The sequence below is a fragment of the Pan troglodytes genome, chromosome 3 (genome assembly GCF_028858775.2).
Source record: "Pan troglodytes isolate AG18354 chromosome 3, NHGRI_mPanTro3-v2.0_pri, whole genome shotgun sequence".
In the NCBI taxonomy this organism is placed as follows: Eukaryota; Metazoa; Chordata; class Mammalia; order Primates; family Hominidae; genus Pan; species Pan troglodytes.
The window spans coordinates 150,020,741-150,048,501 of record NC_072401.2 but is presented as its reverse complement, the minus strand read 5'-3'; the positions used below and the strand labels follow the sequence as shown (position 1 = coordinate 150,048,501).

The following is a 27,761-nucleotide window of genomic DNA, read 5'->3' as shown; positions in this document are numbered from 1 at the left end:
GTTAAAACATTTTGTTTAGGGAGTGTCATCAACTAACACAGTACTATATAATATATCTTGAGAAGATTCCCCTTAAAAAGTATTCAAACAGATTGTTGCCTAAAGGGTTACATTTGTCCCTAAAAACTGTTTCCCAGAGAGCCCTTCAGTTTCTTACCATGAAAGATACCTGAGATATTTACCCTGTTTGGTTTTTTGTTTTATTATTGGCTGTGTCCCTTCAAATTAGAAAGCAAAATGAAATAATTAGAACACATCTATATAAGATAACATGAAAAAATGCGGGAGCTTAGAGGGATAAAATTACTGGCAGTTGAGACAAGATAACATTTTTTTAAATTAGTGGATTATTTTGGAAAGGGGAGGTTTAAAATTTTTTTGGCATAATTGAGATCTGTGAGTCTGAAGAGTGTTGAGTAATATTATAGTAGCTCTTTGATGCAAAAATAAAAGGACAGCAAATATATCCCTGATGACTTGGTTCAAGATTCTTTGCCCTGCCCACTTAAAGTGCAAATAATGTGGTTTTTTGATAAACCTTCTCCAAAAATAGGAAAAGAAGGAAAGAGATTTACATTTGATTATTTCTTATTTCTCAGTACTGAGAAGAGGCTTTGCTACACAATAACCTTGATAGCATTGCTCCACTCATCGGGTTTTACCTTTATTTTGCTAAGTCACATAGTATGTGGCCATTACACACCGAATTCTTGTATCGAACCATGATTATTGACAAATTTTGAGCTAAGCTGTGCAGCATGTTAAATGTGCCTTTACGGTGTAGTTATTTAAATCTCAATTTCTTTCCCCAGCTCTACTTTACGAAATGTTTCTACTGGATCTTCAAGACCTTCAAAAATATGTTTGGTGTGTGGGGATGAGGCTTCAGGATGCCATTATGGGGTAGTCACCTGTGGCAGCTGCAAAGTTTTCTTCAAAAGAGCAGTGGAAGGTAAATGTTCATGTGGGTGTTCCTTTTACATATTTTTTCCTAGTGTGTAGTTTACTTGTACAGCTAATGCTATAGCATTATTGGGAATTCTTCAAAAAGATTTTTGATTTAATCTGTCAGTGATAAACAGTAATAGTGCCTTGTATAAAAACCACCTGGAGATTTTCCACAGAGCAGTATTTAATGAGCAAAATTTGAAATTCTGAGCAAGGATCAACCAAAGAGGTTTTTTTGTTGTTTGTCACAGTTTGTTTTTCAGTAAGACTCAGAAAAATAATTCCTTGTCATCGTAAATTTAATTTATGTGATCTGGAATAGAAGTTTTACTAGGCACACACAGAATACATGATTTCTGCCTTTTCTGGGTTTCTGTATAAATATGTGTTTGTGGCAAATTAAAACGTTAATATCAGAATCAAGTCTGTGATTTGTGTTTCATACAGAATAATTTCATTTACCAGCTGGTTCAAGCTCCAGGTCCCTGTGTGAGTCTCACCTTTATTCCTCCTGAAAGTTTCCAAATGAGCATATTAAATGAAAAACCTGACTGAGATTCACTATGCACAGTTAGGCTAGCTTTTGCTTCTGCCCCAAAATCGTACTCCTTAAGGAGAAATGGTCTTTAATTTATTTTTACCTTTCCCCATCCTCACTTATAAGCAGTTAGTTACCATCAGACTTAGACCAGATGGTTTTATTGATGTTGAAAACTATGTCTGGTCAAAGTGTGGAATTTTTGCTATTAGTAAAAGATTCATTGTGTAATGGACAATTACATTCACTAAGGGGCTCCACATGAAGACTCCCTAAGGTTTGTTTCTCATAGAAGTTTTCTTAGAGATGACTTGGTGCTTCAGAAGCTTAAACATAAGTGGCTTGAATGTTTTCCCTGTGTTTTGCCAGAGACCACAAGGTCATATCTTTAGTTGTGGAATGAAAAATTTAACCAAGTAATTATTCTTTCTCTTGAGATTGATTTTGCATTAATTGATATTACATGATTTTTTACATTATTTACACTATTAATTATTTGGTAGTCCTTAAACCTAGCATTGAATTGGTAAAAGGAGCTCAGTAATTCTTTCTCAGGATTATGAGCTCTTGGTTACAGGTGGTAGAAAATACAGCAAACTGGCTTAAGCACCAATGGAAATTCATTGGCTCACATACTGGAAAGTCCCAGCGTAGGCTTGGCTTCAGGCAAGCCATGGTCTTAAGCCAGGTCGTTAGAACTCAATCCCGCTCGCTCAGTCACTTGGTTTTGTTCTGGCTCTGTTCTCATGCACGTTCTCTCATGGTGCTGAGACAGCTACCAGACCTCCATTAAAAAGAGGTTTTCTGTTCCTAGCAATTCCTATAAAAGCTCCCAGTGGAATCTCCTCAGATTGAACTTGGCTCACATGCCCACCTCTGCCCCAGTGCCTGTGGCTGGAAAATGTAGTGATCAGATAGGCTGGTTCTGGCTGGAGTCGGACAACCTGAACCATCTAGACCGAGAATGGGGAAGGACGTTTCCCTTAGGAAAATGTGGGTTCTGTTACCAGAAGGCCAATTTTTCAGAAAGTAGGAAAAAGAAATTTGCACAATACTGAAGTCAGTTTGCTTTTGTGAGGCTTCCCCTGCCTCCTTCTCTCTTTCCTTAATTAGATGATTGGTTCAGTAAAAGATAAATAGGTGAAATTTACATCTGGCATCTTTCTAAGGCCACTTTGTGCTTTCCAATGTAAGAATTCCTCTTTCTGGCTCACTTAATTAGTAAACAAATTAAGTGGTATGTCAAAATAAAGTGATGTGGAGAAGGACATTCTGGAGCAGGCAGTTGGCCAGCTGGCCCTACCTATAGATCCACCTTCATGTCAGAACCCACATTTTGGCTATTTGTAGAATCTGCCCCTTCTCTACTTCTGAAGCAAAAGGTTTCTAGAAGTTCTTGCTTAGTTTTTCTTGTTTTAAGTAGTTTCTGTGGAATTACCTAGGGAATTATTTTTATAACTCAGTTATAAACATACAAAAACCTAAATGCAGGTGCAACTTTTTCCTTCATTGGAAAGCTGATCGATCCATGGATAATGAAACTTGGTAAATGCCTTTTAAGACTTGTATTAATATAGTTTATTTTGTATTGATTTGGGAATTAGACTTTAATCATTCACCTGCTTGAAACAATGCTGTTAATTTAAAATCTAAATTTCATGAGAGTAAAGACCTATTTGTTTTTGTGTTTTTGTATTTTTTGTTAGTTTACTCTTTTATCCCGTGTGTATGAGAGAGATTAAATATGTGAAAAAGATGGCTATCTTTATATAAAATATTTTTTAATTAACGAGATTATTTTTATAAAACTTTATAATATTTGTAAAACTCATTTCACAAAATAATGGTATATAGGTGTCATTTTATTTTCCTTTTCTAGATGAAGACATTTAGGATCAAACTTAGTCCACCCAATCTATTCCTAATCCTAAGGCCAAAGTTAGACCCTTACTCAAGTCATAGGACTCCAAACCTACACCTAACCTAAAGTCTGGATTCTAAATCTCATAATATAGCCTTGCTATTTTGCCATATCAGTTCTTGAGTTCATGAAAATTATACCCTATATGTTAGTCTATTCATGCCTCCTTGACTCTAATAAAGGAAGTGATCTAAGCACTAAGAAGGCACAGTTTAGTAGTCTTAGTCTGTGTGTATATATGTGACTTTGTATGTATATACATATATATGTATGGATGTATGTTTGTATATTTAAATATTTACTAAGTTTGTTTTCCAATGTCCCTTGACATCCCTAAGCCCCTCCTTAGATTACAGAAGCAGAGAATTCTGGGCAAAGTGGGTAGAGGGAGCTGATTTGAGGGAAGTCATTTAAAGCTAAAAGGAAATAATGGCACCAGGAACAGAACATGAAGATAATCCCTAGAGAGCAGACAAGAGGAAAAACACACCAGCCTGAGTTTTGAGTTGATGTCCTTAAGGCTTTATGATCTAGAGTGTGTCACCCTAAAGCTTGCTATAATAGCATAGCAGTGACTATGCAGACTGTAAATTATGATTTTAAAGTATAAATTTGTGTGTGTGTGTGCTCTGTTTAATGGGATGTATGTGTGTTCTTATTTTCTTCTTCTTAAACATTTAATATAAAAACACTTAGAACTGTCTTCCAAAATAACTTATTTGCCAATAATGTCAGTTAGTAGCCATATTATTGTACCTTACAAATGGTTTATACGTTTATTTTAAATTTGAATCACTTATTTGCCTTGAAGATTTTCAGAACCTTCCTGTCTTAAAGAAATAATAATAACTTAAAAAAAGGGTTCTCCCTTGTGTTGGAAGCTAGACTGGCTTCAAGGGTCAGAAACCTAGTTTTAATTTTTTACGTCACTCACTAGGTGTGAGATTAAGGCAAGTTATTTAAAACTTCTCTGGGCCTCAGTTTCTTTGTCTATAAATGGAGAAGTAGTGTTGCCCTACCCGAACATTGCTGTGAAAAATTACCTGAAAATGTTTGTACAGATTTTATAAATTATAAAGTAGCACCAAAATACTAGATTATTACTATCCTCTATGAACAAATGCCAAAGTTCCTGGTGATGTTCACGTAGAGAGATGATGTAAATGATACAATCACATTGCATTGTTAGGTCTTCATTTTTCAGTCCTTCATTTTCCTTTGTTAGATCTTCATTATTCCTGTAATGTTATTTTGTCCTGAGAGCTGCCCTTTGAGGTGGCAAGATCCTTCTAAACTAGCAGTTCTCAAAGGCTGTGTGTGGAGAATGGGGATCTGTGGAAATGTCCTAGAGGGGCTTTTCCAGTGCAGACTGAACTGTTGAGATTTACTCCTGTAACAAGCCTCTGTGGCAGTCCCACAGTTGGGAGTCTCACAGTTGAGAAAATACTGAGAGCCATCAACCAGGCTTTACCTCTTCTGTTAGAAGTTTTTAGAGAAGGCAGAGTCTTATCTCAATAATCTAGCAAGGCTGTGGATATTTAGTAGCCACCAAATAAATGTTTGAATGAATTTCCATGTGACATAAGAGCAATCAAGGTTGGATGACTTCCCCCACCCAGTAAATTGTCAATTGAATTAGCTGAAGAATTTGTGTAGGCCTTTTGACTTCTAATCTGTAATTTCTCATTTTTGTCTGAATTTTGACTTTCTTAGTTTCTTTCCAACTGTAAATTGCCATTAGTTCCATCTCATCTGTGTTTTTTACTTTGTGATTCCTCAGTGAACAGAGTTGTCTAGATTCAGCACACTATTTTATAACCTAATTTCCTTTTTGAAGACTCAGTATGTATGCAGTGTCTGGAAGACACAGCTACCACAAATCTCTAAATAGTTATATGGCTGTAAAAGAGAAAGAGAGCTCATTATTATGTAAAGTCAACTGGATTTAAATTGTTTAAGCAGACCTAAGAGTCCATATTTTGGTAAGGTCAGCCAAATTATATGATGTCAGTTTCCACACTCACACATTTCCCTTGAAGGAAGAGACTTAGGTCTATATCTTGAAACTAAATGGCTTTAAAAGATACAATTACAAGTTAATCTTGGGGTTTTTCAAATAGGCAATATTTTCAGACAGCCAAGCCTGTGAACGAGTACCTCATTTCTTTTCCATGTAGTTCAGTTCACAGCATACATTTTAAAGATCTTTAAATTTATGATTGTGTATTCTATGGGAGAAAATATTTTTAAGGAAATGTAGTGCTTTATGAATCATTAGTTTTCTTTGGTTCTTTAAAATTAATGAGTAAACTGAACAGTTCCAGAGGAAAGTGTGTTTCACTGTGTCATAAACCACATTATCCCTGTCAATGCTGTGTGTGCACACACTCATGAGCAAGAGGGAAGAACAAGTGAGGGTGCCAGCAGGTGGGAGGTGTGTGTTGGGCGGGGGGCAGTGAGCATTTGTGCCACAAAGCAGAGAACTTCATTGTAGTGGACTCAAGCTAAATCAGAATGTTATTAATATTAATATTACATAATAATTCAAATATAGCTATCTCCTTATAGCTGGCAATGTACAGTTAACTGATAAAGTAGGGGGAATAATTTAATGTATATTTATTAGATGTTTTAAATTAATGATTTAAGATACAGTCCCTGGTGTTTCCATGAATCATGTACAGGAAGCTTATGAGCATCTGAGCCTATTGTCACAACCACAATATTTGCTGTGTCAGATATAGGAAACCAAGGACTGTCTGCTTACTGCTTTCTTATGAAACACCTTAAAGATATTTTTTCTTTTCTCCTTTTTCAGAATTTAGGAACCAGGTAACCTGACTCTTTCTAATTATTTACTGTAAGAGCCTAAATAAATACCTACCCAGTAGGTTATATCTATGATTTTAATGAACACTCCTTTCCTCCTTCCATAAGCATAAGGCTGTCGTGCTAATGGCAAATGTTTGCCCAGATTTGTGATATCCCTTCAGTTGGTTGTTATGGGAACACATAGAGCCATGACATTTAGGCCACCCTGAAAGGTCAGGGAAGGTTTCTCCAACAATTGACCCCCATGCTGAATCTTGAGAGATAAGACTTGGCCTTGCTGAGGGACCTTAAGAACAGACTGTTGTTGCACAGGGCACCAGAAGCAATTTTGTGTTACCACTGTATAAACTTTCATATGTGAAGTGATAGGAAGTGAGATTAAATGAGCAGATTGGGACCAGGTCCTGGACTCCAAGGAAGGTCTGAATTCATCCTTAAGCAAAACAGAACCTCTGAATGTTTTCATGCAGCAGAACGATAAGCTCAGTTTTGCATTTAGGATCTGGCTGTTGTGAGGTATACTTGTTTAAATGGTGGCTGTTTTCATCACTTGAGCTAGAAATGACCTAGGATGGACCTATACCAGCGCTATCAGGGATTGAGAGGGCGGGCAGATAATAAGACCATCTGAAAAGTAGCATGGACAGCTCTATATTGGAAGAGAAGAAGCAAAGATCTAGAATGACTCCCCAGGCTTGGCTGCTAACGCCGTTCACTGAGATAAGGAATACTGGAGCAGGGGCAGCTTTGAGGGCAAGGGATGAAAGGTTCATTTGCTCAGCAAACATTTACTCAATACCTACTAAATGCCAGGTACCTTTCTAAGCATAGCTGGAGACATCTTGGACAACGATCCCTGCCTTGGTAGAGCTTACATTCTAGTGAGGGGGTGATGAAAAGATTAAGCATAACAAACGAGTTATTTATGTAACATATGAAAAGGTGATTGGTTATGGGGGAAAAAAACCATTGCTAGGATAAAGGGGAGTTGGATGAGGTTTGGTTTAGGACAAGTTTGAAGTACCTATGGGACATTCAGGTATATCTAAGAGGTAGTTGGATATCTAATTTTGAAGCTTGGGAAACAAGGCAAGATTAAAAATAAGGATTTCAGAATCATCATCCATGAAAGTGGATGCAGATGGCCAAGAAATCAGTATTCAGAGAGACAGAGCAGGCCAAGGTTAGAACCTTAAAGAACATAAGTCTAGAACATTGAGTGCATGCATGGCACACGTGTGTGAATAACTAGTCTCTCTCCTTCTATTTCCAACTTGCACACAGAAAAGTCTTAGTTACTTTGTCTCTGATGATTCACCATTTTTGCTGAACTTCAGACATTATTGAATCTATGCAGTTTTCAATCCTAGGTTTGATTCTTTATCATTATGCCTTGATTATTATGAATGTTAATCAGCCCAGAGCCCCAAACCAAACATGATATTGAGGGAATCTGGTTTGCAAACCAGTGCAGAGGCAACACCCAGCTTGCAGCAGGTGCTCAGAGAACACTGGTTGATGTGTTGTTGGTAACTACTTATGTGAATGGGGTTCGCCCTTGTTTCTGTCACCATGCCACTTGTTTCTCCAAAGTGGGAAATATGTTGAAGTAATTTATTAGAAAATGATTTGAAATAGGGATGTGTGAGCCAAAAGTAAATTAGTATTATCCAAAGACAGCTGCTTGTAGCTTAAATTTTAAATCAAGGTACAACTTCACATGGCAAATTTGAAAACTCTAAGTCAGGAGCACAGTATGTAATTTTGAAAATTATTTCCCAAGTTTATGTGTTTGTTTACAACCCATCTTGTTCCAGAAAATAATCCAAGGTGGCTCACAGATTTCCATGAGTCAAAATGAAATTTAAGTGAAACAAAAAAAAAACAACAGGAAGGGAAGATTAGAGCAAGAGAGGGAAAAACTGAGCCAAGAATGGAGATGATATAAAGAATATATGTCTCAAGGCCTTTGTCGAGGCTGGCCACTTATTTGGCACTCAGCTTTCTAGCAGTCAACCCAAAGCCAATGAACAGTCACCTGACTTATGATGTTCTTAAAAACTAGTTTAGGGAATTGCCTGTTTATAAGAAAATTTTCATGAACTACTTTGGTTTTAATGTGCCTGCTCTTTTCATCTGATTTGTATCCTAAGATTTAAAAAGTAACTCTCCCATTGGTACTAATAGAATAATTTGGTATAGACTTAAGTAGTGGTTTTGAGAAAATACTTAGTTCTGTCTCCCACCTGGTCCTATAAGAATAGCTACTGAGTACTTACCAGGTACAGGCTCTGTGCCAAGTACTTCATATTTTATCTCATTTATTTCTCATAATAGCCTTCTTAAGCCAAAGTTTCATGAGTTTGGAAAGGTAATATCGTTGAATCTAAACTCCCTCAACAATTGTTGTCACAGGGAAAACATTGACTATTTCTTAACAAGACTTAAAGGTATGATCCTTTAATTTTTAAAAATAATAAGTATTTATTGAGGAGTTTGTGCTCTTTACGCTAGGAACTTGATTGTCTATTCACATGTTAATCCTCTTGATAATTCTATCAAATGTGTGGGGTTATGATCTATCCTCATTTTAGAGATCCATCCACTGAGTCGTGCATGTAGTAAATAACTTGTCCAAGGTCACCCAGTAAGAAGGAAGAGACGCAGTTGGGATTTGAACCCAGGCAGCCCAGGCCTTCTGATTGTATGTACTTAACACATCAGCTATATTGCCTCTCACAGAGTAATATCAGATACCAACTATTTTTACCCATCAAAAAGTAGGGCAACAACTCTGGCTTTAGAATACTCAGGAAGAGCACATTATAATTTAACAGTTATCTTGCTATACTCTAAATAATTAACTCTTACCCATTCCAACTTGAAACCTTAATTTAAATTTCTGTTGCCTTAATGGAAAAGAAATTGGGTAATCTCTATTTTTTCTTAAGGAATGAACTTCATATATAAAAAAAATTACCATTACTATCCTGAAGTACCTCTTTAACATCTTGATATTAATCTAAAGCTTTATTTAAAATTTTTATCTTCCTGTGTTTCATTTCCTGTGTGTGATAAAAATTAGATGTAGCCTATCAGGCTCAGAGAACCATTGGGAGAATGGCCTTCCTCATACAAAGCTGAACGCTACTAGCTCTCCAGCTCTTTGATGTCTGCTCTGTGCCTAGTGGCTCAGAAACCATACCCAGGAGTCCTAGGACATGAAGCTGCTCTCAGAGAACTTGCACTCGTGGTGTAGTTATGATCATATAACTTGTGTGATTTGATGTTACTGAGAATGATTTGACACCAGAAATGGAAATTGCTAAATTGACTGTCATCAAATACTAACATTGAGGCTTGGCAGGATGGGAAGGATGGGTGGGCATTTAGGTTGTCATGGAGAGGAGGCAGGTGATGGAAGACTATTAGATGGAGACTGTGTTGGGTGCAGTGGCTCACGCCTGTAATCCCAGAACTTTGGAAGGCTTAGGCGGGTGGATTATTAGAGCTCAGGAGTTCGAGACCAGCCTGGGCAACATGGCAAAACCCCATTTCTACAAAAAGAACAATAACAACAACAAAAAATTAGGTGTGGTGGTGCATGCTTGCAGTCTCAGCTCCTGGGGGGCTGAGGCAGGAGGATTGCTTGAACCTGGATATTGCGGCTATAGTGAGCTGAGATCACACCACTGCACTTCGGCCTGGGCAACAAAGTAATACCCTGTCCCCCACTCCCCCCCAAAAAAAAGAAAAAGAAAAAGGTGATGGAGACTGGAGGCTGAGGACACCTGCTTGAGCAGACCCAGCTCTGTGAAAAAGGAGGAATTGGCAGCACTGGATGGTGGATCAGTTCTGAGGAATGATGGCAACCTTTGACAGACTCAGGAAGAAAACACTGAAAACAGTTGAAGAATAGGGCAGATGAGTGGGGTTTAGAACTACTGAGGCTTCAGAGATTAGTTTGCCAAAAGGGATGAAGCAGTCTGGATAAATAGGAATACAAGAGCAGAAAGACAAAACTTTGAAAAAGTTTATCCTCTTCCTGGAGTTGTTTTCTTGCAAGTTTTAAAATAAAGAAACTACATAGTTAGCTACTAGGTAGTTTGGCAGTAGATTGGCTTAGCCAGATGTCCACGGCATTTGGGGTCATTTGGTGCAGTGTATGGGAAGTTACGTAATGAAATTAAAAGCATGGGGAAGGTGTTGGGCCCTCAGTAGCAATGGAACAGGGCTGCTTGGTGTCGTGATCACTGGAAATTGTGTGCTGTTGTCAGTCCTCATGTTAGAGCTACTAAATTATGATTCTAGCAGCTTATGACACCATATAAAGCCACAATATGAAGTTATTAATAATTGAGAAGGCAGAAAATTTCTGTGTAGCAAATAAAAAAAGATGTCAGTCTTTCAAGGCCCCTGGTTTTTTCATGTAATATTTTGCTCTTTAAAGACATACACATGTAGTGTAATAGTTCTTTCCTTTTAACCTTATTCCTCAATATCTATATATACTGCCCTTCTTGACTTGTTAGATAGGAAAAAGAGAAGCTGATAATGAGTTTTCTAGAGATAAGTAGTTATATGTAAAATATAAATACATTTTTTCCAGAGTCTGCCCCACTTAGACACTCGGCACTGTTCTGAGGCAAAGGAACAGAGGCAAAACCTTGAATGTTAGCCAGAAGACTTCAGAACCACCAGAAATTATTGTAAAATTACCTTTGCACATGCTCACATTGTCTCTCTCCCTCTCATCTTTCCGATACCATAAACCAAATCCACATCAAGAAAAGAACAGGCTGACACCAAAGAATGGAGCTCACAACTCTTGCAATGCCATTTTGCCCTCAGGTTGGCCCTATTTGAAGCTCTTTAATAAATGCTAGCTCTTAGAATTTGTTGACTCTAACATTACATTTACAAAAGCGTCACCTTCCTGTGTGTGCTGTCTTGCTAATTAACAGTGAATTCTTATACCTCACCTAGCAAAGAACAATCCCAAGGAAGAGAGAGAAATGTATTTTCTCCTTACAGGTATAAGACATTTAAACTCACACCTCTGTGGAGTCTTTAATGTCTTTACTAGAGCCTTTAGCTTCATTAAATCACTGACATTCGACAACAGAATACATCTTTATAAAAATGTTTACTTTTCTAACAGCGAAAACATGAAATAAAGCAAAAGATGAAAGAATACAAATCTAGGAGGGCATCATAACTATCAACAAGATTGAAAAGTCACTTATAGCAAATCAGCTGAGAAGTAGATGGTATGAGATTTTTGATAAGTCTGATATAAATTCATACTTATGTACAGTACTCTAGATCTAGTACAGGCTCATTAAGTTCTTTTTACTTGTTTCAGTGGAATCAAAACTATAGAATTTTTTTTTTGGTCGGGGGGAAGCAAATACCTCCTCCTTCCTCTCAGTCCCTTTTTATATTTTATTTTCTTCTTCAATTTGAAAGGAAGACCTAGGGCTTTAGTTTGGAGATTCATACCACCCTCTTAGAAGCCGTACTGACCATTTACTAGTATTTAGTGAAAGGCTGCCTAACATTTTGAACCCTTGCTTTGAGAGTTTTCCAGTAAGCGTTATCACTGGTGTATAATAAAGGCGGCACCATTGTAGGTTCCAATATCATTTTTATATAGTGTTATACAGAATGATACTGCCCACTCAGAGACTCAGCAAATAAGTCTGTTTCCTTGTCTGTAAACAAAATGAAAATCTTCAAAGTATCTGCCCTGCCCATCTCTGAGTTAGAAAGATAAAAATTAACACACATACGTTTAAACTGCTTTAGAAACAGCAAGGGAGTGCTTTATAAATGTTATATTTTAAAGAGTTTGTTAAGTAATATTACACCTTGGTTCTCAATAAAATTTGGAATATTTAAACTGTGGCTACTTTATGTACATGTTAAATATTTGATTTGAAGGGGAAAAAGTAAAAATTGCAGAAAAACATATGTTACTTTAGGGAAGACCTGGAGTGTTTACTTCCTTGTCACTGGTTTAGGTAGATCTCTATTGTTTATGAATATTGTGCTAAAGGGCCAACTGAGAAAGCCGTTGCATTTAAGATCAGGATTTAAATTTAGTTTCCCCAATACAGAACCAGACAAAGAACAAAGATAGTTTTCACGCTCTTTCTGCATCTTAAACAATTTAGAAGATCACAACTACTTTTTACTTCCTTTTTTCCCTTTAATTAACTGTACCAAGATCTCTAAAACATATTGCATTCTCTTACCCTCCCACAACTTAATTGGAAAACCAGTGCAGGATTAGTCTAGGTTGGTCATTTTTCATCTGGCCTGCACCATCACATTTTCCCAGCTGAACTGGGCTCAGCAATTTGATATTGCTAAGATTACATAAGTTTTAATTGTTTTGTTTTTTAGAATACAATATAAACTGAAAGCACATTTGAAAAAGAATTGGAATGATAAGAGTATTAGCCATTAATTAGAAATCTTAAATAAAAATCACTGTTTCCAAGGAGAATGGTCGATGAAATTGTTATAGTCATGCCATTTCTAAATATTAGATCAAAAATCCCTTCAACCTCCCTTTCAGTTTTTTAAATTAAATATCACATCATTTAAATTTTTTAAATTACACATCAGATTAGGATTTATTTGAAAATCATAAGTTGTTATCACTAGTGATACTTAAAATTCAAAATTACTTATGTTGCATCTCTAAAATATTGAAATAGCTGACCTTTGCCTAATGTAACCGGCATCTGACTGACCAGAGCTATAGCAGTGACTGAGGTCAGATCACACTGAATCATGAAAAACCAGGTTCAGAACTTAGAACATCAACCCATGAGCAAGTGCTGAGAAGACACGTGATGGGGTAAGGGACCAAAAGGGCTAGAGCCAATTTGGGATAAAGCAGTAACCGGAAATGGAAATGGAAAGGGCAACACTTCAAGTCCAGAGCCAGCAGAAACCAGGCACATTCATTCAATTCAGCAACAGCTGTGGAGTGCTTACTATGGACTAGGCACCAGGAATGTGCTGTGGTCCATTCCGACTAATAAAAAGGCCCACGGATACTAGATTCCACAATTGACTTTATTCTCAGCAGTGTGCTTCTATTTTTTAAATCATCTACTGTGTCTTGAAAATTACCTGTAGAGCAGACTCATCATATTGGGCCTTAGGAATTAACTTTGTCTTTTTCAGTAAAGCAATACAAATTGCACAAAAGTCAAATAGAAGCAGGAAAGATTTCCCATTTTACAAAGTTGCCCACTACTGAACTCAGTTCACTAGGCAGAAAATTGGAGTTTTCAGATACGGGTAGCTAGTTTCTTTATCAGACTAAGTTGTAATTTATAGTAGTGACCCATTGGGATGAGATGTGAACAAAAAAGAAATGATTTTAGTAGGAATAATTAACCTCTATTGAGCCGTTAACACATTCTCTGTAAAACCAGAAAATTATTGCATTTTTAAAGTTACTTGAAAATTTGAGCAAATTGCATTTCCCATCGTGAGGAGGCACATCGAAAAGTAACATGAAAGTATGTTTCTCCATTTATGCAGGAAACCAGAGTAGGCTTTCTGTTCTGTCTTTATCATAACTTACCATTACATAAGTACTAATTGTGCTTTTCTCTTTATCCTTTTTTTAACTATCAAAGATGACCTGACATTACATTTTAAAAAGGAATAGTAATAAAAGTAATGCTAATAGGCATTAATAAAAATCACTGTTTTTATAGGAGACTAGATTAAGAAATGCTTATAAAATATCGTTACTAAATGGTTTTAGATATAAAGTTCCTTTAAGCAACTTCCCTTTTAAAATTATAAAATTAGGCCAGGCACGGTGGCTCATGCCTATAATCCCAGCACTTTGGGAGGCCAAGGCGGGGCGGATCACTTGAGGCCAGGAGTTTGAGACCAGCCTGGCCAACATGGTGAAACCCTGTCTCTACTAAAAATACAAAAAATTAGCCAGGCGTGGTGGTGAGCACCTGTAATCCCAGCTACTCTGGAGGCTGAGAAATGAGAATTACTTGAACCCGGGAGACAGAGGTTGCGGTGAGCCGAGATCATGCCGTTGCACTCCAGCCTGGGCAACAAGAGCGACACTCCATTTCAAAAAAATAAAATAAAATAATAAAATTAAACATACTCCTAACATTTCTGATTAGGATTTATTTGAAGATCCTCAGTTGCTAACTGGACTACAAGAAGAATGTGATTTCAGATACTTGTGGATATGATACCTTCAGTAGTGAATTTTTTTAAAATCCTCAACTCTGTATTAAATATTTTTTACAGTTACTGAAATTTGTTTAAGTTGAAAAATTAGCAAACATTTTCACCTTGTAAATAATTTTTTCTTTAGTAATTGTATTATGATATTCTACTATGCATTATAGGTGATTTGGACTTTTTGTTGCTTGAGGAAAAGCAATTACTGAAGACAATATTATTATGCAGAAAGGTGTGTACCTGAAATGCAGTCATTCTACCTGTTGTAGACCAGTCTTTTTAAAAATGGAAATGGCCTCATATAGTCTCATGGAGAGAGCCCTCTGTTTTGTTGTTGTTGTTGTTGTTGTTGTTGTTGTTGTTGTTATAGCATCTGACCAGGGAACACCATTCGTTTCTTACACTTAGGCTTCTAGAACATATTGTGTGTACCCACTCATTCTTATTGGATGGCTAATTAAGAAATCAGTGGGAAATTAATCCCAGGCACTGGTTTATTTTATTTTACACAAGTAAATCCTAAGATAAGTATTCTTCCCACTGCTTAAGATTTGATTAAAATCTTATAGTAAAATAGTTCTGTCATATGTAATGTAGATCATACAAAATTTTCTTCATACAAAATTTCCATCGAAAATGAAATTCTTTCTACATACAAAATTTTCATCGAAGACAGTATTTCCAGGTTCAGTCTAATAAAGCTTAATGTTTAAAGGTTTTGCTTGACACCTGCTTTTTTTCATTTTAATAGTAATTGAGACTACAGGATAGTGTCTCATTTCCTAGGTTCAGTTTAGATGTACTGGGTTATCATCAGAATCATAGCTTTAGGAGGCTATGTTCAAATTCCAGTGTCACCATTTACAGTAGTCATCAGTTAGCATTTATTAAATGCTACTGTAAGTCTCGCACCAAAATGGACATTCTGTGATTTTATTTTCTGTATAATTTCTGTAGAAGTTAAGCAATATTCTAATTTTTGATGAGGAAATTAGAGAAATTAAGCAGTTTGTCCATAGTTACACAGTGAAGGACAGAGCTAGGAATTGCACGCAGGTTTTTCTGACTTCAAAGTGTTTCTTATTTTATTTCATCATGTGACACTCCTGGCCCTAGGACTTTGGGCAAGATACCCAGCCTCTCCCTGATTCTTAACTATAAAATTAAGATCTAGTAATACTTAGCTTATCAAGATGCTTCAGTGATTGGAGATGATGTGTGCCAAGTACCTGGCACATTGTAGACATTAAATAAATGATCGCTGTTCACAGTGCTCTTATTACTTGTCAGACTGGACATGTGCCACATAATATGCAAAGCTGTTATTTGATGAAATAGTATATAAAATGTCAGGGGAATAATAATTTTTATGTCAGATTCCAACACTACCCGGCTCCTCCAAGCACTAAACATAAAATGTGCATTTGAAATCAGTAAGGGGCTGCTTCGAATCCTGGTGAGAAAAAAAAATCATTGAAATTGGATGCAGACGTCCACAGGCAGCTTTTCCAGTTTCTCAGATTGCTCTGTTGTATTATCAAATAGGGTGATGGATGACATTAAAAGCTGTAACACTATTTTGTAGAAGAGATTCGCTGCATGATATTAGGCATGGGCAGAGATCAAAAGTCCTAAATGTAATTTTTCTAAAAGGAGTAATTTAAATTCTAACTTGCAACAAGTTTACCAAAATTCTGACCATGGATACTTAAAAACTTTTAAAAGGAAGAGAAGATAATGCAATAATTGATTTAAAAAAAATACTAGGCTCTTCCTCTCCCTTCAAGGCCAGGTCTTTAGTAACCAGATTTGTTGACAGCCTGTAGTAGCCTAAGTTAAGACCCTGCATGCGTGTTCCTAGGATGAAATTGCATAGTGAAACTCATCTCCCTTTCCTTATGCACAGTCGTATTTGTGCATGTGGTCATACTAGTAAACACTTGCAGGTAAGTAATTTAGGAAAGATCTCACAGCTATAAATGACAAAACTTACACTCAAGCCTGAATCTGACTTCAGAGCCATTGCTGGTATCCTGACAAAGTAGCTACAATTTCGAGTGTAGCATATTGGAGAAAAGTGGAGGGGAGGGAGTGCCTTCGGTTAACAATTTTAAATTGAAGTTTATTTACATTGTCTAAAAACATATTTTTAAACTTTCAGCAGTTTTTCCTAGAAATACCTGGGATGGACACCCTTCTCACCCCAAAACCTATGTAGCTGTCTGGCCCTCAAGAAGCCAATATGTACACTAAGATAAAGAGCGCACTGTTTACTGAGGATAGCTTTCGTGTTACTGGCGTTTTAAACAAAAGAAGTCAATAAATGTCTCAGGATAGGATCATAGGCACCATCTGTTGAAGTGGTAGTTTTGTCAGGAGTTAACTGCCAGCTCCACCTGTACGTGGACGTCACTGCTGGTACATATTAGCCAGAATTTACTGTGATATAAACTCATTCTCTTACTTAAACCATTGTCTGCCTCTCAAGCCAACCTGTCTTGGTAACTTTGTACATAGTACCACTTACAAATGACCTAACCACAGGAAGCTTTTCAGATGCAGAAATTATGGCAGCAATCATACAGCAGTTTTCTTAATGAAATGGTACCAAAGCCATACTTGGCATGATGTTGAAATCCACAGCTGATTTTCTTTTCATGGGTGCCAAATGCTCTATACTATGGTAAGAAATCAGAGCGGCTGCACGTTTTTAATCTATGAATGTGTCATTGTATATTTTCTTTGACAGCAGGGTAGCAGGGAACTACTCATGAGCTCTGTTCTGAGCTGTTAAGTGTACCCCATTTAAAGAAAACCCACTATGTGGAAATTGTATTTGTTAAAATGAAAATTAACTAAATGAGTCTCCAAGTGGCATATAATATTCCTTAGTATATAAGGAAGTGTCATGGAGCCCTTTGAAATCCAGTGAAGCAAGTCTGGTCTCAAATGGAACTCGAAAGCATATTAGGTGGATATTGGAAAGCCTTTTAAAAAGTAATCACTGAGGCAGTCAAATAAAGTAAAATTAACTTCAGTCTGAGTTGTAATAAAGAGCATATTAGTGGTCTTTGTGGAGATCCTGTTTATCATGTGACCGTCTTTCCCAAAGTTAAAGAAATGTCTTTAGGGCTGAGCCACAATGGTTCATACCTGTAATCCCCGTGCTTTGGGAGGCCAACAGGAGAGGATTGCCTGAGGCCAGGAATTCAAGACTAGCTTGGGTAACACAGCAAGACTCCATCTCTATAAAAAACCAAAATTAGCCAGGCATGGTAGCACACACCCATAATCCTAGCTACTCAGGAAGCTGAGGCAGGAGGATTTCTTGAGCCAAGAGGTTCAAGGCTGCAGTGACCTATGATCCTACCACTGTACTCCAGCCTGGGTGACAGAGTGAGACTTTGTCTCTAAAAATTAAAAAAAAAAAACAAAACCTGAAAATTATGAAGAAATCCTGCCACCTAAAATAGTAACCGTCCTGTAACCAATTAACGTTCCTACCTTTATTAGAATCATTTTAATAGTATTTTTGTGTGTTAAGTTAGTCTCATTGAGTACACATAAAACTTTTGATTTGACAAAATGTCTTGGAAAATCAAATGTTTGAAGCTTAATGTGATAGCAGTTCACTCACTGATATACCTCAGCTTCTTATATATGCAAACTGTTTCTCTTTGTAATAGATTTTAAATTTCTTATCCTAAAGAGAAGTTGATTTGATGATACATTTGCATTGGTTAACCAGTTTTTTAGTAAGTGGTCTTTCCCCTGCTTCTGTGAGAAAATATTTTCTGTAAAATTTTAGAGAAAAAGAATGAGGAAGAAAGAGAAAATGTCTATCCTTTAAGCATAGCAGGGGATTATATGACAGCCAATTATGCTGTGATGTTGCTTTACTTGTCCAGTAAATTCGGGGCCCACAGGAATCAAGAAATATGTGTGCTGTGGACCCCTCTCACATGTGGCTCACAGTTTAGTGGAAAGAGAGTGCTGCTCAGAAGATGCTTTATATGTATGCATATTCCTACATTTATTGCATTTAATAGGATTCTAGATTAAGATTCTGAGTCAAATTATTTTAAGAAATGTTGCCAGATTGCTTTCCAAAGATGGAAATAATTCACATTTCTTCCAGTAGTTTGAGGACCCTGCCTCCATCCCCACCAGCAACAGATGCCGCCATCTCCTTACTTTGTGCCTGTTTGATAAGTGTATATCATTGTAGCAGTTTTCAATGGTGATAAAATACACATTAGATTTATCATCTTAATTATTTTCAAATGTACAGTTCAGCAGCATTAAGACATTCACATTGTTATGCAACCATATCACCACCATCCATCTCCAGAACTTTTTTCATCTTGCAAAAACTGAAAATCTGTACCTATTAAACACTTAAATCCTAATTCCTCTGCCCCCCAGCCCCTGTCATGCACCATTCTACTTTCTGTCTCTGTGAATTTGACTTCTCTAGGTACCTAATGTAAGTGAAATTATACAACATTTGTCCTTTTTTTACTGGCTTATTTAGCTTAGCATAATGTTCTTAATAAAATATTTTTATGATGAAAAATAACTCCCTACAATATGATTTGCTGTAGTAGTTAATGATGAAACTCTGTATTTTCATAGCATCCATTTATTCACATAATCATGAAATATTTGTTGAATATCTCCTGGGTGTCAGATGCTGTCATTGGCACTGGGGGCAGAGGCTACCACTGCCCTCACAGAGAATAAGTTCTAGTGAGGAAGACAGACAATTTGCAAATAAGCAAACAGGTAAAATAGAATGGGTGGGGGAAGGAAAAGATGATCCGATGGCGCAGGTAAAGTGCAAGGGAATGGTTATGTCAGTCAGTGTGGTCTGCAGAGGCCCAGTTGGAAAAGGAGCTTGAGACTTGGAATATGAGACACAAGAGAGCTTAAAGTGTGCCCTGGCACGGTGCAAAGGCCCTGGGGCAGGAAGGAGACTAGAATGACAGAGGAAAAGGCAATGGCTAATGTGGTATGGGAGGGAGATGAAATGAGTGTGACATTAGAGTTGGGGCAGAGACTTAAGTTCTACTAGATCATGTAGGGCCTCAAAGACAATTATAGGGAGATTAGATTTTATTTTTTCCTTTTTTTTTTTTTTTTTTTTTTTGAGACAGAGTTTTGCTCTGTCTTCCAGGCTGGAGTGCAATGGCATAATCTTTGCTCACTGCAACCTCTGCCTCCTGGGTTCCAGTGGTTCTCCTGCCTCAGCCTCCTGAGTTGCTGGGACTACAGGTGTGCGCCACCATGCCTAGCTAATTTTTGTATTTTTAGTAGAGACGGGGTTTCACCATGTTGGCCAGGCTGGTCTCGAACTCCTGACCTCAGGTGATCCTCCCACGTCTGCCTCCCAAAGCGTTGGGATTACAGGCGTGAGCCACCGTGCCCAGCTGGATTTTATTTTTTTCTAAAGGCGTTGGGAAGCAAGCCATGGAATGATTTTCATCCTTTATAGTTCCAGAGAAGTATGGCACCTCATCCTAACAGGAAATCCAGGAGGCAGTGAGAAAGATTACAAAGGCACATGGCCAGGCACAGCACTTAGCAGCTCTGCATTTTCCACCATTTCCCAGGTGAGGTAACTAAGGCTGAAGACTTGCTTCCTGCAATCTCACAGCAGCAAGGACGGGCAGATGTGTTCCTTTGTTCCCAGACCTTTAGTCTGAAATAATAGGAGTGGATGGAAAAAGTGTTTTTGGAAAGCAGACCTCAACAGATTTTACATCAGGAATAGTTCTGTTCCTATAATGGGGAGCTGTAGGTTTAAGATACAAGTCCATCACTTCTGCCATCTGACCTCACCCTTGACCCCGCCCCTGTCGCTGTATATTTCATACTCTGCCCTGGGCATTCTGGCATGAGCCTGTTGAAACTAGCATCTCCTAGCAATGAGAGCCTCCCCTTAATCTAGGCTGGCTGCTTTTGCTACAAGAAAAATGTCTATGTATTCTGATGGCCTTATGATATAAGGCGGGTGGAATGTCTGGTTAAAATACTTGAAACATGCACTGTCCAATGTGGTAGACACTGGCCACATGTGACTTTTGAACATTTGAAATATGGCTAATCTACATTGAGATGTTCTATAAGTGTAAAACGCACATTGGGGTTTGAAGACTTGTATGAAAAATAAATATATATAATATATATATTTATATAAAATATATACATAATTTATAAATATATAAAATATCTGATAATCTGATAATTTTTATACTGATTACATTTTTAATAACATTAAATTTAATTACAGATTAAATTGCTAATATTTTGGCTAGGTTGGGTTAAATAAAATATACTACTAAAGTTAATTTCACCTACTTATTTTTACTTTTTAATGTGGCTGTGCCAGGAAATTTATGATTTGCTTCTGTGCTCTTCTGTTATTTGCCCCTCTGGCCCCCCACACACGCACACACATGACCTCTTGCTATGCTTTCTCACCACACAGCCCTGTGTGCACTAACTAAACCCCATCATCGTGAAAGAGGAGGGGAGAAAACCAGACCCCATTATGATGTGTTCTCTGAAGCTTCCAAAGTTTGACCACCAAGGAAAACCACTTGAAAATTTGTCCACAAAAACTTCGAAAAAGTTCCATTCTCCCAAACAGCAGGGAGTCTTTCCTCACACCTCATTTTTCACATGGTGTTTTCTTCATCTTCCCATATACCAAAAAACTGACAAAATGTTTTCATAAACTGTGGACCTCATACCACTTCTTACAGCCAGATATAATGAGCTTATTAGCAAGTTTTAAGAACTGTGCCTTCTGGTGGCCTGGTGGCTTCCAGGCACTTCCTGGCAACTCGCCAGTTGCCTGTCCTCTGCATCTTTGTAGTTGTGGTTCTCTTCACATTTTAGAAAGTTGGAGTATGCAGAAGCCTCCAATGGTCCCTATTTAATTCTGGCATTACTGTCAGATAGCCTTCAACCAGAGGCAGAGGGGCAGACACTCTTCAAGAGTGTGGGTAGGTGAGAGAGCCAGAAGCAGCAGGCAAAGGAAAGGTAGCCCCAGTGCTGAACTGAAGACTCCATGCCTTGCATAGGCCTGCAGAAACCCAGGGTTACCAACTGTGCTGAGCAAACTCATTTTACAGACTGGGACCCTGGCCTTAAGAGAAAGGCCCATGGCATTTAATAATATTGCTGATACATCACTTAGAATCACTGTGCAGTGAGGATGATGCTAGGGGACAGGTATCAGGGAGACAAATGAGCCCACCCAGCATTCACACATTTACTTGGCTTCACTTTTCAAGCTTCCTCAGAATACTTCAGCATCATATACGAACTTTGGATTCTGCCTGTCCCTCTCTAGTTTCATCACTTTTCACTCACGTCTCTACGTCTATTCTTCAGCTGTACTTGGTTTATGAAAGTGCCAGCCTCTCCCATCTGTCTGTTGGGCTGCTTGCCCCACCTCCAGCCCTTGGACTCAGAGTTCCCTGTGTTTGATTACTCTTCTTTCCATCTTCACTTTAGCTAATTCTTCCTAGAACTTCAGTACTCAGTTTAGAGGTGGCCGAAGCTTCCTTGACTCCTGTGTGTCCTGTGGCACCTGAATTTGCCCTATCTTAGGTTTTAACATGATTTATTAAAATTCCTATTTATTTTTTCCTACCAGACCCCTGAAAGCAGAGAGGGACTCTATCTTGTTTAGGCTTTAATCTCTACAAATAACATAGTACCTAGTGTACTGTAGGTGAATGAATAAGTGAATGAGCTGTAAACCCAGATACAGAGTCTCCTCAAAGTCATAGGTAGATGCTGGACAGTTGTTAAATGTCTGTCTTTATCAAATCTTAGGGATTATAATATTTTAAAACTCAACAGTGAGAGAAAACATGGAAACTTCTTATCTTTTGAATTGGGTCTCTGTGGTGCACTGTAATTCAACATTTAATGATAGTCTTTTGATGCCATTTATATTTATTACGATTTTTAAATTGTTCTTATACTTTTGATAGCTTACTTCAGGTCCATTTCTGTGTTGGTTTCTCTGACCTCTCGTTTGTCTGGCAAAATGACTTTTTGTTGTTGTTGTTGCCAGCATGACTAATAATGATTTGCTCAAATTTCTCCCATTCTTACAGATGATATTAAGAAACTGAAGTTATTTTTGTCTTACAGGATCAAACCAATGGTGAAATATAGCTCAGGGAAACATTGTTTTGGCTTTGGGAAACAAATACCATAGATAAATTTGAGTGTCATTTCCATCTGTAATTGCATGTGGTTGCACAGTCTTTCCTGCTGAGGGCTTCTTAAGCGAGGATGCCTGAAAATAGATACTTTTGCAAATAGAGTGGCTAATTTTAAATAAAAATATAAAATAGTAGTAATAGTAGTGATGAGTTAGGAAAAAAGAAGCATATTTGATGGTGTCCTCAGATGGTTTGCTTTAAATATTAGTTGAAAAGCTATATTGAGGTTTCTCATTTGGGTTCATCAGAATGTTTCTAAATTTCTCCTTGTGATATCTTATATAAATGGAATAAACTGTCAGAACCAGTATTTAAGTTGGTGTCATCTTGATATCAAAGTATTTAAATGAATGATGTTAATAGTTTTGGAAGTTCATTCAGAAATAGTTTTAGCATATATATTTCTCGTTTCTGAGAAGGAAATTCTATCACTACTATTCACCTATTATAAACCATTTTAGCTTCATACCATGTATTTTATTCAGTAATTTAATTTTCAATGTAAATCATTTTGGCTTCCAAAAAAAAAAAAAAAAACCATTTTGTTTTTGGGCAGTGCTCCAACTTCTACTATTGAAGCGCTGCAGAATGTAAATTCATTTAGTTGGACTAATAAGTTCATAAAATTGTGCCATATTTCATCATAATCTCTTTACTAAAGTGGAAAATCCTTCTGGTTTATAAATTTCAGTGGTTTTTAAGTTTTTAGTTTGATTTTGGTTTTAACGTTCACAGACGTAAGTACTGCTGAGAATTTTAATTATGACATTTTTAGTGCGAAGAGACCTTAAAGAAAATTGAAGTGTTATTTAAATTCTAGGACTAGCTAAATGATATCAATAGTTTTGGGGAGCACCTCCAGGTGGACTCTTTCTATTTTGGATTTCTAATTTAAGTTACTCAATAATCAAAGAGTCTCAAAATTGTTGATATTTTATAGTGATAAAGGTTCTTGGCACTGTCTCTTAAAAAATTAAATTGTCCAGTTGCAAATGATGGTATGTCTTCCCTAGAATTTGATTTTTTCCCCCAAATTTCACGGTTTGGTGATTGTCATAATTCTCATTTGATGAATTGTAATCTGTTTTGCTAAATTCAGTATTCATTAAAGTTCATAGTTCAGTGAGATATAAATGTAAAGATAAGAATGTTTGTGGTACAAAGGTAAAATATTATCCCAGTTCAAGGGACAAAATTATAAAAGAGAATCCTTTGGCTTCTTTCCCTTACTAGTGGCTAATGCTTTCCAAAAGTAGGAGCTTGGGAAGAACAATTGAAGAATTGATGATAGCCCCTTAAGAACTGGGAATGTACCTCAATCCCATTAATCTTAAATGTTTTTGCATCGATGTGTTTATAACTAGAGTTACCCTGTGTCCCAGTTAGCCTGGGAAAGTTTTGGTGTACACCTGTGTCCTGGCGTAATTTTTAATATCACCTCCTTTCACACACTGTAAAGTGTTTGGATAATGATTCTATGTATGATGCACATTCTATTGTGATACCTTATCAGTGACGACCATGAGTGTCCAGCTAGATATAATTTCCCAAAGTATTTGATTTAAGTGCATAAAACATTGAAATATGAGCATTATTAGTGATTGTAAATTCTCAAATATTTTATTTATGGTATGCTAAACCTTCAAACAAAACTTTTCTGACCTTTTTTTAAGTGTAAGAATATCAATTGCTAATTGTATATTTTATTTATTATATATTAATACTATTATGTATTAGTGTTATGCATCCAAAGTGAATTATTCTAAAGTTATCTTTTCACCCATATGAAAAGCATATAGGATTTCATTAAAAAATCAACTTTTCTTTTTCCATTGAGGCTGGAGATTTGAAAATGAAAGCACAAATGCTGATTTCTAGAGCTGACACTGAAGTAAACACAGAACAGTTCCTATAGAAACATACCAGAAGCCATTGTTAGGTGGGGGATCACTTACCTTGAAGCCTGGGTAGAAATGACAGTGGAGCAGCCAAAAATCAGTTTAGCTAAGAGTGCAGTGGTATTCAGCCCTGCTTTAGGGATTCAGGTTTTTTCCCACTTCCTCAGAAATGGGAAAGATGAGTTATAATTCTGCCATTCCCAAGGGGACGTCAGATGGGTAGTGGGATCCCTCCCTGGAGCTGCACTGGCCTAGCTTTAGAAACACAGAAGAGTCAATTCAGATCTTGCATCTGCCCGCTGCTGCTGGCAGTGGCCGTCTGCCAAGGGAGAAGATATATGGAAAAGAGGAAAAAATGTTGGCAAGGAAGAAATATATCAGTAAAGATGGAGGAAGAAAGATAGCTTTAGTCACAAAATCTAGTTGCTGATAAATTCTTTTGTTTTAGAATTATTTTGGTATTTCAAGAAGAGAAAAATAGACATGGTTCTAAAACAGCTAAGCTGTTGTCCTAACCATTGTTGAAGTAGATCCTTGTTTCACAACAACAACAAAACACTCTTCTCCTAACACTAAAAAAAATTCTCCTGGTTTAAAATTAAATTATTGTTTCTATGATTGTACAACCATAAAACTTACTAAAAATCAATAGACTGTACACCTATAGTAGGTGAACTGTGTAGATGTAAATTATACCCCAATAAAGCAGTTAAAAGTGAAAAAAATACAATCACATTTCAGAATGGTTGTGTTATATTTTAAACTTTAAGAAAAGTCCACCGAACAATTCTGCTTTTAATTCTTATTTTTGTGAAAAGCTTTTAAAACTTAATATGCAGACTTTTACAAACACACAAAAGAAGATAAAATAGTATAATGAACCCTCAAATATCCATAACCTCACTTCTACAGTTAGCGGCATATCCCCTTTTCCTGCCTCACTGGATTATTTTAAGACATGTCCTACTCAATGATAAATTCTTCCATATGTATCTGTAAGAGATAGGAATCTTAAATATATATATATATATAATTGCCACTTAAATTTTTAAAATACTATTATTAAAAGAATAATCTTCAAAAATTTCCTTAGTATCATCTCATGAAGATCTTTTTACAGTTGTTTTTATAAGTGTTTACAATGCACTTTTTACAAATCAAGAACCAAGGAAGCACCACACATTTTAATGTCCTAAATAGTTTCTAATGAGGACCCTCCTGTAACCAGGAGTTGTCATTTTAAATGTGATTTATTGACCATTCCAAAGCTCTTTTGAATATTTTCATGATATAATAAAACAGCAGGTATAGTTTAGTGCAAAACATTGTGAAAATATTTTCATGTTTAGCAGTTGTTTCTAGTTTAAGTTTTAAACGCATCACCCAAAATAATCTGTACACCAAACCCCCATGACATGAGTTTACCTGTATAGCAAACCTGCATATGTACCCCTGAACCTGAAATAAAAGTTAAAAAATAAGAAAATAGAGGGAGAAAGCCCAAGTTAATCTCTGTTCCGCAATCCATTCATTCTCCCTAGTAACCCATGTATTGCCCTTCAGCAGAATTACCTATATTCCCCTATATTCCCCATCCCTCCCTCCTTTTTTTTTTTTCTTTTTTTTTTTAGTTGGAGTCTCACTGTGTCGCCCAGGTTGGAGTACAGTGGCGCAATCTTGGCTCACTGCAACCTCTGCTTCCTGGGTTCAAGCAATTCTCCTGCCTCAGCCTCCCAAGTAGCTAGGACTACAGGCGCATGCCACCATACCTGGCTAATTTTTTGTATTTTTTAGTACAAAAAATACAAATACGGGGTTTCACCGTGTTAGCCAGGATGGTCTCAATCTCCTGACCTCGTGATCTGCCCACCTCAGCCTTCCAAAGTGCTGGGATTACAGGCTTGAGCCACTGCCCCCAGCCTCTCCCTCCCCTTTTTAAATAAGGTTATATAAGTACTGGAGACCCATTGAAATGTTGGGCAATCACTCTGTGATTCTGCCTGATGCGCACTGATAAATTTTGATGGCATTTCTCCTCAAAATAAAAAAATTGTTTAAGTTGTCACCTTCCTAACACCTAGCATAGAGAAACTGAACATATTGGTACAGTGTATTCAGTAGACAGAAAGCTTTATGTTAGGATGCTTAGCATGACAGAAACCAAACTTGCACATTGAAATTACTTTTGGGAGATTGCTTGTGGATGATGGTCACCCCATCATTATTCAGTATATGGGCCACTTATTTCAATGATCTTTAGATATGGGCATACCTCAGTTTATTATACTTTGTTTATTGTGCCTTGCAGTTATTGCATTTGTTAATTTCAGATTGAAGGTTTGTGTCAACCCTGCATTGAGCAAGTGTAGTAGTGCCATTTTCCCAACAGCATGTGCTCACTTCATGTCTCTGTGTCACATTTTAGTGATTCTAGCAATATTTCAAACTTTTTCATTATTATTATTATTATATCTGTTATAGTTATCAGTGATCTTTGATGTTGCTATTGTAATTGCTTTGGGGTGCCACAAACCATGACCATGTAAGACAGTGAGCATAAATTACAAATGTTGTATGTGTTCTGACTGCTTCACCAACCAGCCATTCCCTCCATCTCTCTTCCTCTCCTCAGACGTTGCTGTTCCCTGAGACACAACATATTGAAATTAGCCCAATTGAGTTGAGCTCTTTGGGAGGCTGAGGTGGGAGGATTGCTTGAGTCCAGGAGTTTGAGACCAGCCTGGACAACATGGTGAAACCTCATCTCTACAAAACATACAAAATTAGCCAGGTGTGGTGGCATGTACCTGTGGTCCCAGCTACTCGGGAAGCTGAAGTGGGAGGATCATTTAAACCAAGGGAAGTTGAGGCTGCAGTGAACTGTGGTTGTGTCACTGCACTCCAGTCTGGGCAACAGAGTGAGACCCTGCTTCAAAAAAAAAAAAAAACCTAAAGAAATTATTCCTATTAATAATCCAACAATGGCCTCTAAGTGTTCAAGTGAAAAGAAGAGTTGCACATCTGTCAAAAGCTAGAAAGGATTAAACTTAGTGAGGAAGACATATTGAAAGCTGAGATAGGCTGAAAGATAGGCCTCTTGCACCAGTTGGCCAAGTTGTACATGAGAAGGAAAAGTT

General features: G+C 37.1%; 1 protein-coding gene across 5 annotated transcripts in view; it reads left to right on the top strand.

The window, feature by feature from the left end:
* Window positions 1–27,761, top strand: part of NR3C2 (nuclear receptor subfamily 3 group C member 2) — a 366,173-nt gene that overhangs the window by 184,443 nt on the left and 153,969 nt on the right. For 3 of the 5 annotated variants that reach the window (XM_063809057.1, XM_009448401.4, XM_009448400.5), the window contains exon 3: window positions 813–964. In XM_063809057.1, the coding sequence (XP_063665127.1) occupies window positions 813–964 (152 nt within the window). The remainder of the gene's footprint in view (window positions 1–812; window positions 965–27,761) is intronic. The other 2 variants (XM_054683874.2, XM_001150516.6) reach the window with 1 other exon arrangement.